Source organism: Melozone crissalis, unplaced genomic scaffold, assembly GCF_028551555.1.
Source record: "Melozone crissalis strain CALT ecotype California unplaced genomic scaffold, PUWL_Pcris_2 ptg000027l_1, whole genome shotgun sequence".
Lineage (NCBI taxonomy): Eukaryota > Metazoa > Chordata > Aves > Passeriformes > Passerellidae > Melozone > Melozone crissalis.
The window spans coordinates 80,780,803-80,797,948 of NW_026535805.1; the positions used below are offsets into that span (position 1 = coordinate 80,780,803).

At 34.4% G+C, this 17,146-nt stretch overlaps 1 protein-coding gene across 1 annotated transcript in view; it reads left to right on the forward strand.

Moving 5' to 3' along the window:
• Positions 1-17,146, forward strand: part of EYS (eyes shut homolog) — a 704,955-nt gene that overhangs the window by 76,496 nt on the left and 611,313 nt on the right. Inside the window, exons 7-9 of the mRNA XM_054280634.1 lie at positions 3,440-3,544; positions 3,806-3,945; positions 10,438-10,604. Coding sequence (XP_054136609.1) covers positions 3,440-3,544; positions 3,806-3,945; positions 10,438-10,604 — 412 coding nt within the window. The remainder of the gene's footprint in view (positions 1-3,439; positions 3,545-3,805; positions 3,946-10,437; positions 10,605-17,146) is intronic.

Sequence of the window (17,146 nt, forward strand, 5' to 3'; positions counted from 1 at the left end):
TTAGGCCAGTAAATGCAATCGTAGTTATAATGTCTACTTGCTCTTATTTATTTAAATCTATGGTTGTTCCATGTAAAGATAAAAAACCCAAAGCAAATCAGAAGAAAAAAACTATTGTCACAATTAGGCCAAGTAAAACATCATTGCAAGAAAGTCTGATGACCCTCAGTTCTTGCAAATTTAATGCAAAGCTTATGGTCTATTGCTAGAAAAAGCAGTGTTGTTCTGCAGGGCTATTGGGAAAAAAACCCTCAAATTACTTTTAGAATTTGTATTGAATTTGCCATCTTTCCTTCTTCTGCTACCAAACTCTATTTAAAAGATTCCTTGTTCTACTGATGTTTCTTCATTTCAGCAATGTCGCATTTCAGTCTCTTTAGAATTGTTTTGGTGAATTTTACCTGGATAAGGTTATTTGTGGTTATTTATTTAAGTACATTAGTAAGTTTATTATCAGGTATAGACATAAGTACACTAATTTATCTGTTTTGTAGCTGGCTGGTATGAACCCCAGAGCTATGCAGTTGTTTTAGCTAATCATGGATTCTAAGCTAACAAATACACAAATGAGAAGCAAGGTATACTTTTTTATGTTTAGTGTCTTAATGCAATTAAATGTCTCATTCCACCATACACAGACAGTGGAAGTTGGAAGCTGCATAAAAGGAACATAGAGAAATTACACGTGTGTGTTTGGATGGAGTTGGAAAATCTAAAGATAAAATGGAAATTAAAAGAGCAAGAACCAAGGAGGACAAGAAAGTGTCCTCTAAATATATTGGTGGTAAAAGAAAATTAAGGAAAATAATTAAAGAATTTAACTTTTAAGAACACATCCTTAGATAAATAATGTATAGCGTCATTTACAAAAATAATCAGTGCAACAGTAGTTAATAAGTACTCTTGAATCAAATTTTTTCCCTCATCCTAATGTTGTAAAATTTCTTTATTTTCCCCTTTGTTCCTTGGGCCTGCTGAACCTATTCCTGATAGAAGAATAACATGCTTAATTGTGCACAAAAATCTTGTTTGAGTTCTCTAAGTACTGCATTTCTCAATTACTCAGCCCTTACTCACTATGAAGTGATAATTAGGCATTAAAAGCTAAGTGGATTACTGTGGAGATCTCTCCTGATATCCATTTATCACTTAATCAGACTTTAATACCATAAATTATGCATTTCTCAGCAGTATTCAGATTCCAATAAATTCTATAAGTTTGAATTTACTAGGTTTTCTTGACCTCATTGTGGCAGGGAAAAGTCATAAAGTTTGCTTAAAGGATACAGCCACTATAAGAATTTCAGATTTATAGCAAAATAATTCTTAAAGCCTGTTGGGTTGCACTAATATTTATTCATAAGGGTTTCTTGGACAAGACAATTCCATCCTCATGAATAAACATGAAAAAAATTGGTCCAAAATACATGTTGAGTTATTTTTTTCTCAGATTTTTTTTTTTGCTCCTGATTTTGCCTTCCAAACCTCATTAAAAAAAAACAAAACAAATGAAACCCCACAATTCCTACGTGATTGCAGCTTCAGTAGCACATCCAGTTGCTTTTGGGATGAAAATATCTATTTATGTGTTAGCATGCCTCTTTGCTGGCCACTATTACAGGAAAAGTGGCTTTGTAAAAGTATTCATCATGATGAAATCTCCCAAGAAATGCAGACACTTTGGGTTACCATTACAGCCAATATGAACAGAGCAGATGAGAATCTTGTATATGGAAGGTCAGGTTGCCCATAGTTTCCCATGTAATATTACGTATTATAATAATAATAAATAGCAAGAAATATCTAATTTACTATTTTCCTATGTTCTCTATTATTATATGTTATTGAAAACATTTCTAACTCAGTAAACTTTATAATTTTAATAAAATATAATCTTGGCAATAAAATATTGATAGATGTTATCAGTGGATGATTTTTAACTGAGAACTGAAAGGATAGAGTAAATGTTAAAAATCCTTAAAAGCATGCTGGTCAACCTGTATGTAAAAGCATTGCACTTGTGGTTTAGCACCTGTTGGCCCAAAATAGAGATTTTTGGCCAACAAAACGCAACATATTCCTGTTTGAATTTACAGAAGTCCATGAGAAGCAGTCTTTAAGTCTTGAAACTCTATTCCAGCATAATAAAAGTGAATGAAATTGGCAGAAAATATTGAAGAAGAGACATAGTCATTTCTTACCAATTTTTATCCTATTAAGTTGTGTTTTCCTGATGGCTCTAGCTTTAGATCAAAAGGATAGATATAAAAAATTTTAAAACAATTTCATTATTTGAAGTAACTTTATTCCCTTTTTTTGACATAGGAAGAATTTCAAATAAATACTAACTTCTGACTTGAAATTTTACAGGATAAATTATCTGCTTTAAGAAATTATCCACATTTCTTGTATATTCCTTCCAAACATTTTTCTCCTGTACAGCTCTTCTATGTTTTCTGCTTAAGCCATAAACTAACACTGATTACAAACAAGTTGCTGGTAAAAGCATTAGTAATTTACACTTATTGTATATTCTGAAGTTTTCCTCTTCGAAATGCCTCAAAACTCCTGAACCTTCTTCTACTTTTCTCAGCACTACAGATTTTTTTTCTCTATTCTTTATTTTTTCTAAATTTGGAAACTGCCCCCGCTCCCCCTCTGCCCCCTCCCCACTCCAAATTCCTGCTGTAAAAATAGTAAATTTAAAAAAAATCAAGGAAAGCAACAAAATGCACACCAATAACAAGGAAGAAAATCAAGAATATATATAGAGACTTCATGAAATTGTTTTCAGTACCAAAAAGAAAAAGAATAAAAAGTGAAAGTGCTTTGTTTTTGTCAAATCTAGTTGTCTTTCAAGACTAATGGTAAACCTGATGGTCTTCTTATTGATTCGTATCACATTCCATGAGATCTACATCCCTTCAGTACATTTTTTTAGAACTGTCCAGTTACAAGTATAATTATTCTTCCTGCTGGGCTAAAAGCAGTTTTCAGCTAAATGAGCAAGTTGTTCAGTGAATCACACTAAAGGTTACCTCGAATAAATGTGATAAATTTTTCCTAGCCAAAACAGAGCTCAGAAAATGCATAGTGAAATGTAAATAATAGGGCATTACTTCAGTTTCAGCTAATTATTTCCAGGGAAAATCTCCCCTCTTCAGCTCTGTATCTCCTTCTGGATCCATCCTAAATTGTTCCAAATGCTGAAAAAGTATTTTTGGTTTGACCTTTTTTGAAACACTGAAATCGATTTTTAATATGTATAAGTGGAGCCAAAAAAAAGAGTGTGAAAACACACACAAGATCTTTAACCAATATCCCAGAGATCGTATTTAAAGGAAGTCATTCTATCAATATTACTAATATGACTTACAGCATTTCCTTAAGAAAGTGATATTAATTCCTAATAATTTTAGGACTTTTTTTCCTATTTCAGGAGAATTCTGTGAGGTGCAAATCAACAGCTGTGGTTCCAATTCGTGCGAAAATGGAGGAACATGTATTGCCTATGAAGATCATTTTAAATGCACTTGCCCTATAGGTGAGTCATTGGTAATTTTTTCTAACAAAACAAATAAAATGTCATCCAAATATTTCTGTTAAGAAGTAGCAATATAAAAATAGCACTGAATGTCAACAAATGCAGTGAACATTTTTATGAAGAAAAGCACTTTTTCTCTTTGTTCACAAAATAAAACTGCCAAATAACTCTACTAGAGTGGTGTTAACTGCTAACACCCTGAACAGACATAATGTCAATATTCTGAATGAACTGTGATTAAACATTCTCTTTGTGGTGCAGGTTTTGAAGGTGAAAGATGTGAACTCGATATTGATGCCTGCTTATTCAACAATATAAGCTGTGCCCCAGGAGCAGTGTGTATGGATAAATCTCATGGATTTAATTACACATGTTTATCACCATGTATTGGAAACACACAGGTAGGATAAAGTGATATATTCCCCCCAGCAACTTTTGGAAAATCAAACAACTTATTCTAATAGCCTCATTTTGCACTGGTTTCCTAAACACAGTACTCACTCTTTAAATATTCTCATGCTAATTTTTCTTCTCCTGTGTAACATATGCATGTGTGTGATCTGACTAGTCTGGTCACTGTCCAACAAACCATGCAATGTCTGAGCTCTGCCTTTCTTGTTCTTTATATGTTTTGTCACTGATGTCTCCTTCTGTCCCCTATTTGCTGCTGCTGTATTCTGAAACTTGAAGAACTTTAGGCAAAATCTTTTTGCAATCTTTCATGTGTATAAAAGTTACCAGACAGAGGTCTGATGGTACAGCAATGCACAGAAAGAATGATAGAAGTTTCATTTCCATTACAAACAAAAATAACAAATTACATTCAACAACAAAAAGGCAAGACTAATTGCACTTCAATGGGAGATGAAAAGGCTATTAGAAAAATCTAAATTTACCTTGGAAGTTACTCTTCAATGTTCACAACATATGGAAATGAAAACTGCTTTTACACTTTCAAAGTTTTGTAGAAGAAATGTATTTGTTGTGTCTTTGTCGCAATCCCTTATGACCTTTTAAATTGCATTTGGGAAGGATTCATTCATGTTAGGGTGGGCTCTGAGATTTTGGTATAGGTTAAACTAAAATAGTGCTGCACTTTTTATTATGATAGCTATTTTAAAAGCTCTGTGCATAATGCTATTTAGCCTTCCAAACCAGTACACAAACATGATAATGAGTGTTTTACAGGCTTTATCAATTCTTTTATTGAAATATATGCAACATAAAAATATACTATGATTAGTAGGCAACATATTTACAAAGAACAATCAATATTTATGTCACCTTCAAGTCCATGAGTGGACACTTATTAGTGAGCATGAAATATAGCACTGAAAAACTCACTGGCTCAAAGGTTTATAGTTAAATTGTTCAGCATCTGGTAAATGTTAACATTTTTATGATTTAAAGTGTCATACTGAGTGCAAATATATTGGCAGGTACATGGCATAGCATCACAATGGTGCAATCATCATTATGGCCAGTCAGCATGGAAATGATGGTATGCCAAGAATGCTGACAGGAGCTAGTAAAACATTTTACTGTAATATTCACTTAAAATCCCTCAGACATGTTTAATTTATTCATAAAAAGACTATAATAAATGTCATATGGGGAAAAAAGTAATTATATATATACATATGGATATATATGTATCAATATACACTCACTGTATGAGATGCTTGATTTGTGCGTAATGTGAATATTTAGTAGATTTTCTAATGGGAAAAAGAATAGAAAATAAAATAATGGATTTATATACTTGAGTTGACCTGTTTTCTTAGCTTACACATCAATAAAATGATATCATTTCCTTCCTGGAAAAAACAAAAGGCTGTATTCAAGCAAACATTTTAGTGCATTTCTGAAATAGTGTAAACAATGATTTGAAATTAAAAATTAGTACTAGTCAATAAATTTCATAATTCAGCATTTAATTCTTAATTTATTTGTTTTGGATAGAAAATAAGTATACATTTTTTCATCCTTTCGTTTATTTACATTTTCAGTGGTATCTCTGTTATGCTGAACTGCTTTAGCTCTGTATTCAGAAAAATAGATTGAAAAGCATGCTACTATTTGTAATATTTTCTTATTGAACAGAAAATAGATGTAATTAATTGGGGCTCTTCTATCTCTGTATAAATATATAATGATATTAACGCATTAGGATTTGTTTTTTTCTTTCCCAGCCCAACAAGTAGTGCATTACAGTTGTGTTTAATTTTTTTTTTTTAAACAAATATTAAAAAAAATTTGAGGTGAACAGATTAAGAGGGGATATCTTCCTTTAAAGCTTAAAATTGAATCTTTGTAATTAGGATAATGCCTGCTTGTTCTGGTTCAAGAGTTATGAAAGAACTCTAAATAAATAGAAAATTTTTTCATCTTTAAATTAGTGACTTCCAACAGGACCAAATTTAGCCATTTAGTCTTATAACACCTTTTCTTCTGTAATATACTCAGGTAGACATGAAAAGGAATTTAAAAAAATCTCTTTTTCCATTGGAATACTCAATGGATGCTACGAATTGTAGTGTTTTTATTAACAGGATCTCATAGAGAATTGATAAGACCACTCATAATAACAAATAATTGTAGTGCAACATGATAGGCCTAAGTAACAGAATCACAGAACAGTATAACAGCCCAGGAAGGAAGGAATCTCATAAGACCATCTAGTCCAACATTTCATGGAAAATAAAGCCGTGGTTAGATTACAAATCACATTTTGAAACCCTCCAGTGATGGAGGCACCGCATCCCTGAATAGTTTTACATACCTGTTTACTTACACAGTTACACAGGAATGTCTGCCTGTGAGCCAAACAATCACAAATGAAGAGGTGTCCTAAGAGGTTCTGGGCCCCTCACTTCAATAAAAATATTGACGTGTTGGAGGGTGTCCAGAAAAAGGCAACAGAGCTGGTGAAGGGTCTGAAAAGTAAGTCTTATGTGGGGCAGCTGAGGGAGGTGAGGCTGTTTAGGCTGGAGAAAGAGTCTCAGGAGAGACCTTCTCACTCTTTACAACTACATGACAGGAGGCTGTAGCCAGGTGGGGGTCAGCCTCTTCTCCCAGGAAACCAGTGACAGGACAAGAGGACACAGCCTCAAGCTGTGCCAGAGGCGGTTAAGGTTGCATACCAGTAAGAATTTCTCCACAGAAAGGGCTGTTAAACTTTGGGCTCCACCATCTCCCTCTGCCCAGGGATGTGGTGGAGCCACCATCCCTGGAGGTGCTCAAGGAACAAGCAGATGTGACACTTAATGTTACAGTTTAGCTGACATGGTGGTGTTTGATCAAGGGTCGGATTCAATGATCCTGAATGTTTTTTTCAGCCTTAATTCTATGATTCTATGTGTGATTATTTTTAGTGGGTACAGCTGCACGTTTAGAATTTTATTGCTTCCCTTAAAACACTTATTTTTCAAGATTCTGTCAACAATCTTAAAAAATCATGGCTTTCTTTAGCTCTTACTATGAAAAATTCCAAAGTGCAGCCATAAACTATGGGAACTGCAAGATGTTGACCAATAGTTATTGATTTTAAAAGGAAATAAGGAATAGGTATTAAAAACTACTTTACAATTATGTTTCATTCTCTTTTCAGTTTTAAGATGTAAACAGACTTGCTTAGCAGATGTCAACTTAGTTTGTCAAAAATAATTCCCATATGAGTTAGGAACTAAACCAAATGTGAAAGTTCCTTTCAGAGTCTATCTACAGCTTTATAATACTGAAATTTATGGAGCTCCATTTGCATATTTTATTTGAAAATTTTCTCTTTTTATGAGCCATGATCCCGTGTTGCACTTGCAGTCACGACCATAGTTCCAACTTTTTCAATGGAAGTATCTATGTGCTCAGTATATTTTTAGTATTTAGAGGAGCTGCCACTTCCATGTTTGTTCTGGTCCTTATATACAATTTTGCAAAGTTTCCTCATCTGTAAAAGTAAGGCAGTTTCTATTTTCAATATTTTAAGACAAACATTTTATCTACTTGCTCAGTGTACCATCAGTCTAGGAAAGAATATAGGTCAGAATAAATAAAATTGCTGGAAAAATTTGAATACTCAGGGACAATTAACTTTGCAATAATGACACCTGAAGACTATAGTAAAATTGTATGCTTGGGGGAAAATACACATATGTGTGTGGTCACTTATCTATGTAAAACTTCCGTTTCCTTCAAACTGAAGAGAATTCCATGAAATTTAAGATGAAAGAGGGGTTGGAAATAATGATTGTTGCCTTATTTTGAGCATTTGACAACACGTGATACTTAGAGAAGAGACAGACATACAGTTATATCCCTCAATTCCTGCAAAGGAAAGATAGGAGAAGAACAAAATCCTCTAAGGTCTAATTATATTTCCTAGCTGTAATAAAGTCTGCTGGTTGATTTTGGAAGAAAGTGATTCTTACATTTTATCACAACTACATAAAAAGGCAGATTTGTGTTAAAGTACTTGCTGTAGACAGAAGTATGATGGTCAGACTGACAAGAATATCTGTTTATATCTGTTGAAACATAAGATTTATATTTAAATACATTCCATAGCTTTCATTTCAATTTAAATCTTTAGATTACACTAACACCTCAAAGGGTAGCACCTTTCTTCACAGGATGAAGTATCAAAATTACATAAGAATAAATTAAATGTAACATGGCAATATTGAAATATTTGTCTTAGTCGCCTAAGGTTTTCTGGATGATTTTCTTGAGTATGAGCTTATTTGAGCTTTGAGAAAATAGTAAGCATCAGGATAAAATCCAGCAAAAACATAAACACAAAAGTAAGAAAACACATAAAAATGATAAAAAAATAACAATTCCCATACCATAGAAGGAGTTTACATTGAGTGCATTACATTGAATTGCATTTTCCTTTAATATGTTGTTATAATGAATAAGTATCCCAAGGTAAATCTAAAATTCAGTACAGAGAGCATAACAAAAATCTCTTCATTTTAAGGTCAATTTAAAACTTAATCAAAGACAAATGAATATTAAAATATTTCTGCCAAGGACTGTTATTATTACAAATCTTAATGACATTTTAAAGAGATTCAGACTCAATCAAACTGAAGTACTAGTGCATTAAGTCATATTCTAGACACCATTTTCTTTAAAAACCAATTGATTAGAAGGAGGGGTCTTAATTGCTTTGGAATGAATATGTAGTTATCTGTCTTCATACTGGCAAAATTTTCATGGAAATGAAAATGGAACCTAAAAAATAAAATGAGGAAAGGAGCATTAATTCAGACTTATAATTTTCTGTAATTTTTGAAGAATACAGGAAATACTGGTTTAGTAAGTAATATTAGCAATTAAAAGCAAAAAGGAAAAAAGCTGTTCCAGTCTAAATTTATCAATCTTTCAGCATCTGCAAACTGAAAATAAAGCAGCTTCTGATTTTCCCACGGTATAGATGTAATTTATAAACATATAAAGATTCAAGGATAGATTGAATCAGCATTATAATTCAAACGAAAGAAAAAAATCAGTATTTTCCTGATAGACATATATTAAGCTAAATTTTACAACATAGGAACAATTGTTCTACTCTTTCAGTGAAAAAAAACCAGTCTTGTTCGCTATTGTCCCTCCTAAAACAAGCACGTTTGAAGGGCAGTTGTAAAAATGTTATTGTTAAATTAAAACACAAACGCATTTTGCCGACTAAACAATAAATTGATATATCGATTTAATAACATTCAGTATTTTAGGTTCTTGGAGATGTATCTTTTTAATATCACAACATAAAAAGATTAAATAAACATATTTGTTACCAATGGCCTATTCCATTAAACTCTTTGGGAAAAAATCCAATAGGTAAAGAAAAAACTCTTTATGTACGTGGCGGGTGGACCCAGGCTAGATGCCAGGTACCCATTGAAGACATTCCCTCAATGCCCTCTGCAAATGGACAGGGGAGAGAAAATTGACTGTGAGTTGAGATAAGGGCAAGGACAAATCCCATAATGATTACTATCACACGCAGAAGAGATTCCACTTATGGAAAATAGTTGAATTTATTACTAACAAAATCAGAGCAGGATAATTTGAAGTAAAACAAAAGCACCTTCCACCCTTCTCTTGTCCTTTCTGGGTTTACTGTTATTCCCATTTTTTACCTCCTCTTTCCTACAGCTGTGCAGTGATATGAGGAATAGGAGTTATGGTCAGTTTATCACGTCAGTTTTGTCACTGTTTCCTCCTCAGGGAGAGGAGTCCTTCCCCTTCCATAGTAGGTTCTTTCCCATGGCAGACAGCCCTCCACAAACTTTTCCAGTGTGAGCCCTTCACAAGGGCTATAGTTCTTCCTGATCTGTTACAGTGTGGGTCTTTTCCACAGGATGCAGTCCCTCAAGAACAGGATGCTCCACCATGTGTCTCCCATAGGGTCACAACCTTCTTTTGCACCTCCACCTGCTCTGGTGTGGGTGTCCTCCAAGGGCTGCAGGTGGATCTCTGCATCCCCACGGCCTCCATGGGCTGCAGGGGCACAGCTGCCTCACCAGGGGCTGCACCAGGGGAATCTCAGCTTTGGCGCCTGGAGCACCTCCTGTCCCTCCTTCTGCACTGACCTTGGTGTCTGCAGAGCTGTTCCTCTCATGTATTTTCTCTCTGCTCTTCTGTGGCTGCACTTCTGTGAAATAAGTGTTTTCCTTCTCCTTAAATCTTTTACCCCAAGGCTCTACCACCGTCACTGAGGGGCTTGGCCTTGGCCAGCAGTGTGTCCATCCTGGAGCTGGCTGGCATCTGTCAGGCATGGGAGCAGCTCCTGGCAGCTTTTCAGAGAAAACAGCTCAATAGCACTCCCTCCACTACCAGAACCTGACCATGCAAACACAACACAGCGTGTTTGTAATTCTTGTCTTCAGGTATGTGCAAATGGAGGTAGTTGCTTCTACGATGAAGAAAATCAGAGATCTCACTGTATCTGTGCCCTTGGATGGACTGGAAACACATGCCTTGAAAATATTAATGACTGTGAGATAAACCAGTGCCAACATGGAGCCACATGTGAAGATGGAATTAATAAATACAGGTACTAATATGTTGCTATCTGTACAAGCCTTCATAAATTGTTTTATGCCATATGAAGATATTTTGACTTTCAGAAAGAATTACAAAGGATGTTTTTGGTGCACTAATATAATTTTCATGTCAAAAATGTCATGGAATACAAATTTTCATAAAGGATGTGCATTCAGTAAAACTGTGTATTCTGAAGTGTTGTAGGAAGGAATCACAAATATTTCTCTTTGCTGGTCAAAGAAGTTAAACCAGCTATGCAGAATCTCACATAAACAAATAATCTAATATTTTAAATGGCAAACACTTTTTGAGCCTGGAATCTGTCACAAAATGTTATACAAAAATTTGAATGTTTATTTATTATCATTTCAGTTATTAAAAGAAACATAAATTATGTGTTCTCCTTAGTGAACTGTAACATGCTGTAGTTATTTAAAATGAGATTTTATAAAATATGGTGAAAAAATAAATGGGAAAGGTTTTCTTCAATAAACAGAATTCAACTATCTTACTTGAATTATTTATATTTCCTCTACAAAATCCAGAATAAATAAAACTTTTCCATAATATCTGTAAATGTATTTTGAAATACATTATTCTATGCTGTGTCATGCCCTATTTAGAAGCACTGTAATCAGTATGCTTTAATGTTTCTACTTAGAAAAGATTGCAATTGTGCACAAGATAAAAATAGAAGCAATTAAAGATGTCTTCAATTTCAGTTCTGTTTTCAAAGTATCTTCTGTAAAATTAACTGAAATCACCAAACAGACACACAAATGTTGAAAAATTATTGATTCTCAGTATCTCAGAGTTAAAGGAGTATTTTGTCAAAGAATCCCCCCAAAGTACACATCCTTCCTTTTTCCACTTTGCAGTCAACTCTTGTATCAAATTACTGGACCATATATTGCACCTTATTTAACCTAAATCTGTGGCTTTCTTTTCTTTATCAGGAAAATAATTCTGATAGAAATACAAAGCTATGTTTACATTACAAAATCCACTAGCATTTACTGAGAAATTAGTAGCTCTGAAGACATCTGGTAATAAAGAACTTTTGATTTTACTTGTTTATACAGACTCAGTTTAGTGACAGAAAGCACTTAATTCTTCCTTTTTCAGTCATTGAAAGACAAATTATATTGACAGATCTGTCTGTTTATCTAAGGAACAGAAAAATACACCATTGAGATCTGAATCTTAGATGGTCAGTTTTCTTAGCAGAGAACTTGACCCCAAAAGAACACAGCTGGCTATTTTGTCACGACAAAGTGTAAAATGTTTACTCTATAATATCTGATCTGTTGAGAGAGCGTGGTTGTTTCTCAATGAAGCATTTTTTAAAATACCTAAATTATGCCTGCCCTGAAAAGAATGTTGGCCAAGTTTTTGTTAGAAAGTAAGACAAAACCAATTTCTCCTTTCCAATACATGATTAAAAACCAAAAGAATACAAGAGAAAACGCTGAATGTAAGTGCACACACCTTTACTAAAGACTTGCAATTGCATTTCTGTCCTAAAATTAGTATATTTTTTATCAAAGTATTTATCAAGAGCTGTATTTGATGCAAAGTAGTTTCAGGAAGACATAAGAGAACTTTCAGCAGAATATATGGAGATTCAAATGTATAAGTGCCATTAAGAACTCTACAGAGATCCATTTTTATAACTATTACAGCTATTCAAAATCTCTCTTAATGAATGCAGAAGATAAAGATATGCCAAAATTTTATATCTATTAGATTTTATTTGCATAAAATTACTATAAAACTCTAGACCTTTCTCCTAGTTAAGAAATCTTAAATTTTAAATTATTAAATTTTGGTCATAATGTATTTTTCTAGTGGTAGCTTGATATAGTAAAGCTTACCCTAGAAAATCATAGAAAATACCCACCTTTGATTCAGGAGCATCCCCCTCCTGTAAGATCTCATTTTGCAAGCCATCATTTTTTTATTTTTCCGGATGGGAAATAAGCTGTCAACTGAAGGAAATGTTTCTAGCTTTTCGTCTCTTTACCATGACATGTTCTTTTTCTCTTCCCATTTTGAAAAACTGTTCCAGACTGTAGTGTCACCTAGAGGTATTTTTATCTATATGCAAAGCATTTCCTTTGAGTTCAGATTGGGGAATTGCTCTAAATGAAGGAGGGGGAGTTTTAGACTTTTATACAGTGTAATTCTCAGCAAGGCTGCAAACCAAGATCCTCATAATTACAGTAAGAAGTCTTAAGAGTTTTACTCCTTTGGTTTAGTGAGCTTTTTCTTACAACTAAGTGGCCCCAATCACAGTGACACAAAACCTGTAATTAATTCAAATTAATTGTTGCACTGCCAGCTGAGTCTGTGCTGTTTGCGATACCATGAAGTAAGTCAATCAGCATGTGTTTAAAATGATAACTTCAAAGAATTGCTGCTCTTGCCACTGGGTTGAGGGTGCAGCTGTCAATATGAATCTGGCAGATACCATGCAATAGAAAAATTGCATCCACTTGCCAAAAGAATCTCCTGAACTTTGGTTACATATACGTGAGAGAAAAAACAACAGATAAGATTCCTCACCTCAGTAAATAGAAAATGTTTCTAGATTAAAAAGAAAATGATAATAGTTTTTCCTCTTCTAAAGAACCTGCATTGTTTGATTGTGTTCTGCATAGGAGAAGAGAGAGAACTGATTTAATATGCCTCAATGAGAAGCATTTAATGAATAATTAAAATGAAATAGATCTTTGAGGAGTATAACCTCCTGTTTTGAAATCCAAGGGGAAACTTGTTACTCTGACTTTTTCACCCTTGTAAATTTTTTTCTTGTCAATTTTGGACAACCAAGATCCTAACTGAAATAAGACATTAACAGTAGATACTTTATTATTGTCTATTCAGTGGAAAGGAACAACACAGTGAAAACACCCAATTTAAAACTCAATGTAGTTTCCATTACCTGTCCTGTTTCCCATTTCTTCAGTCCAGGGTGTTCAGATGAAGTGTTACATTTATCACAACCCCAAAAAAGTCCAGCAAGAAGGACTGAGAATGTTGAAGCTATATTGTAGTATTTACCACTGTTTAAAAAGTCATGATGAGCTAATATATTTTAAAAATGTATTTTAGTCAATAACTATAGCTCTGTCATCAGCATTCCATTAGTTTTTATGCAGGAAAATGTCTCATTAAGAAATTAAATTTGGTGTATGGCAAAACTTGAATTGCCAACACATTCTTCAGTATTGTGTATTCAAATTTCAATGCACACAACTAAATAATTAACTAATCTCAGTGCAAAGGAGTAAAGTGACACATTGTAGGGTAAAATGCTTTAGAATATGAAACACTTCTTTGCATGATGCCAGCAAGATTGTATAAAGTAAACATAATTTAGATAATTTCTAAGTATCACAAAATTTAAAGCTCCTATTATATTATTCATCCTTGACTTCTTCCATTTTCTTCCAGCTGGGTAAATTGAGCTGTTTGAATAGAATATTTTTTCTGTATCTAATTTTCTTTTTAAAAGATTATTCATACTATACTATATATACAATTTGATTGCAGGACCTAGTTGACAGTGCCATATAAATTAGTACTGTGATATACACAGTTTGCCAAAGCAATAATTGACTTCTTGCACTTGAGAAAGAGGATAAATACTTTTCCTCACTTCTACAACTCCAGAAGATGGGTGAATATATGTCACAATTTCTTAGACAATACCTCTGCAATAAGTTATACAACAGGTTTTCTTAGACAATACAGATGCATATAAAAAGTCAAAGTGAAACTAAATAACCTTTTCAACCACTTATGTGTGCGCAGTTCACATTTCAAATGCAAAAAGGGATAATTATACTGAGTAATTGCAGCTAATATACTTGGAAAAATACTAATAAATAAATAAATAAATAAATATATATATATATATATATATATATATATATATATATATATAAATATAAAATGATAAATATTAAGAAAACAAGGTAGAGGGATTCTGGGAAAATTTTGCTAATTCCAGGCTTCAGTGCTCCTATATGCCTCTTGTATCAATACAGAAAATAGCAAGGTCATCTCCCAGCACAGGTTACCATAGACAGATCTTCAGCCTGGTCTTTGGCTTTTTGCAGTCATTTTAAAGATTCATTCAATGTACATGATTATTTACTCAATAACACAAGTCACACTACATCTTTAGTGCAGGCAGCCTGCGGTGATAGCTTGACAGCTTCACTGCCTGGACAAACCAGCACTGGCCAATTTGCCCACACATCTGCTGTTTGAGACCTTTAGTGATAAAAGGTTGGTAGAAACACATTGCATCTGTGCCATAACCATTCTCATTTTAGCAACACATTCCTTCTTAGACTAAATTCCATGCCTGTCCTAGCATGTCCACTCAACATTTATTTCACAAGTATATCAAATTATCTTGCGACATTAACAATATTCAGGCTCTGGAGTAGTAGCATACAATCATCTGCATGATATATGTGGGAGCACAGTGATCCTCAAGTGACTTGTGTTTGCTACTCACTACTAAAATCCATGTTTGTAGCAAAAGCATTGAGGTATTTGTTTTCTCTCTTAGTATCTGCCCTGGTTTAGGGCAAATTTGGGTGAGAATCTCAAAAGGAGGGCCCCTCCAGAAAGCAAACCCACACGACACCTCCCCCCAACCAGTTCGGAAGAATTCCTCGGAGAGAAGTGGAAAGAACCTGTTTATTAACAGGCACAGCACCCCCAGCACACAAAATGAACAATACTGGATGACACCACTCTTCCACTGCTCTGAAAAAGATGCCAAATTCAGAAAGTCTCTCTTGGGGGTGGTCGCTCTGTTCTCAGTCCCTCCCGCGCTGAGGCAGCTGCTGCAGCCACAAGGTGCAAACTCTCGGTGTTCCCAGGTCCCAGTCCAGAGCAGGTTCAAGTTGGTCCAAAAAAGGAAAGGAGAAACAATCCAGGAAGAAATTTGGACTGTTTAGCTAAACAAGCTAATGAGCAGAGTGAGAGCAAGCAGAAGCAAAGCAGAAGAAACAGCGAGAGAGTGAAGCGAAAAGCAAAAGCGAAAAACAAAAGCAACACGTTGTACTGCCCCATCTCTGTGTCCCACCAGCCATGGGGGAGCGTCTGATAAGAAACCCAACCAAAACTTTCGCTCTTCAGAGCCAGTCTTGAAGGCACAGAACATAATATCCAGCATAAACAGAACACATGAATGGGGATACAAGCATCATAATGTCACCCTAGGACAGTATCTCTTACCCTCCAAATCTTGTTGTGGATGAAAGAGGACATACATGGAGCTAAGAAAGTATTGTTATTCCCATTAATACTAACACAATACTTTTTCATATGCTGTTCTCTGGTGCCATGCTTCTGCTTTCACTGTTCCCCCATTCTGTGAGGCTGACATTTTAGTCTCCCTTAAGAAAGAGGCTGGGGAGGTGTCATTAGCATTTTCTGGTCTCTGCTGGGAGATCTCTCACACACACCCCAGACAGGCCATCCCAGAGCTGAAGGTGGGGCAGGAGAGGGAGGAGTCACTGACTCCAGCACAGGGAGTGACACCCAGACAGACCATGGAGACACTGAGCCTCTCTGCTGAGGTCATCTCTCTGATAAGGACAAAATGCAAGTTCCCTGAGCTAGAAATATACTTACAAATGCAAATTCTGGTATTGTGTATACCTGTATACAATTTTTTTCTTTTATTTATCATAGGGAAACGTTCGCGCTTCAAAGCGAATAAGACTCAAAATCAAGCCATGCCTCAAAACTTCTGATATCATGCTCAGTATTTTAGTACTGCTGAAGATTATAAAAAGAAATGTAATAATAACAAAATATAATAATAATAATAATAATAATAATAATAATAATAATAATAATAATAGTACAGCACTTAGGTACACTGTTGTAGGAGATGACCTGTACTAAATTAAAAGACATCTAGGTATAATTTTGCTAGGAAAAACAAAGTGCTTTTCATTCTTTGCTGTTTTTGATTTCTTCAGACACCAAGGCACTGAAAAATATATTGACATCTGAAATATTCATTACATCATTGCTTGTAGTATGAAATCAGAAGTATGAATCCTAAACAAGAAGATTCTACATCACATCTGCTTCTGTGTAGCTCTTCTGTGGTCTCTGAAGATAAGCTATACAACCAGTAATAGTCAGGAAAGGACAGAAAATTCTTCATCCTCATGTTTTTGTAAGGAGAGCTCTAAGTTAAATTTTCCATTCAATGCTAATGATAATAGCCACATTGTCAAAGAATGATTGAATAGTTACATTTTTACAGTGCCCACACTAATTGTTACTGTAAAAAAAAAAGGAAATAAAGTGATTAACTGCAGCAGAAAGATTAATATGTCTGGTAGTTTACCATATTATTGTAGATAGATTCAGAAAATGTGCAACTAAAGGTAGCTAAAAGCACACCTGCTTTTAATGTTTATGCATAATGAAATTTTACGGAAGTCAAAATTTATATTTAGTTATAAATGTAATTGTCTAACACCACCTGCAGCCAAGCCCAATGCAGTCACT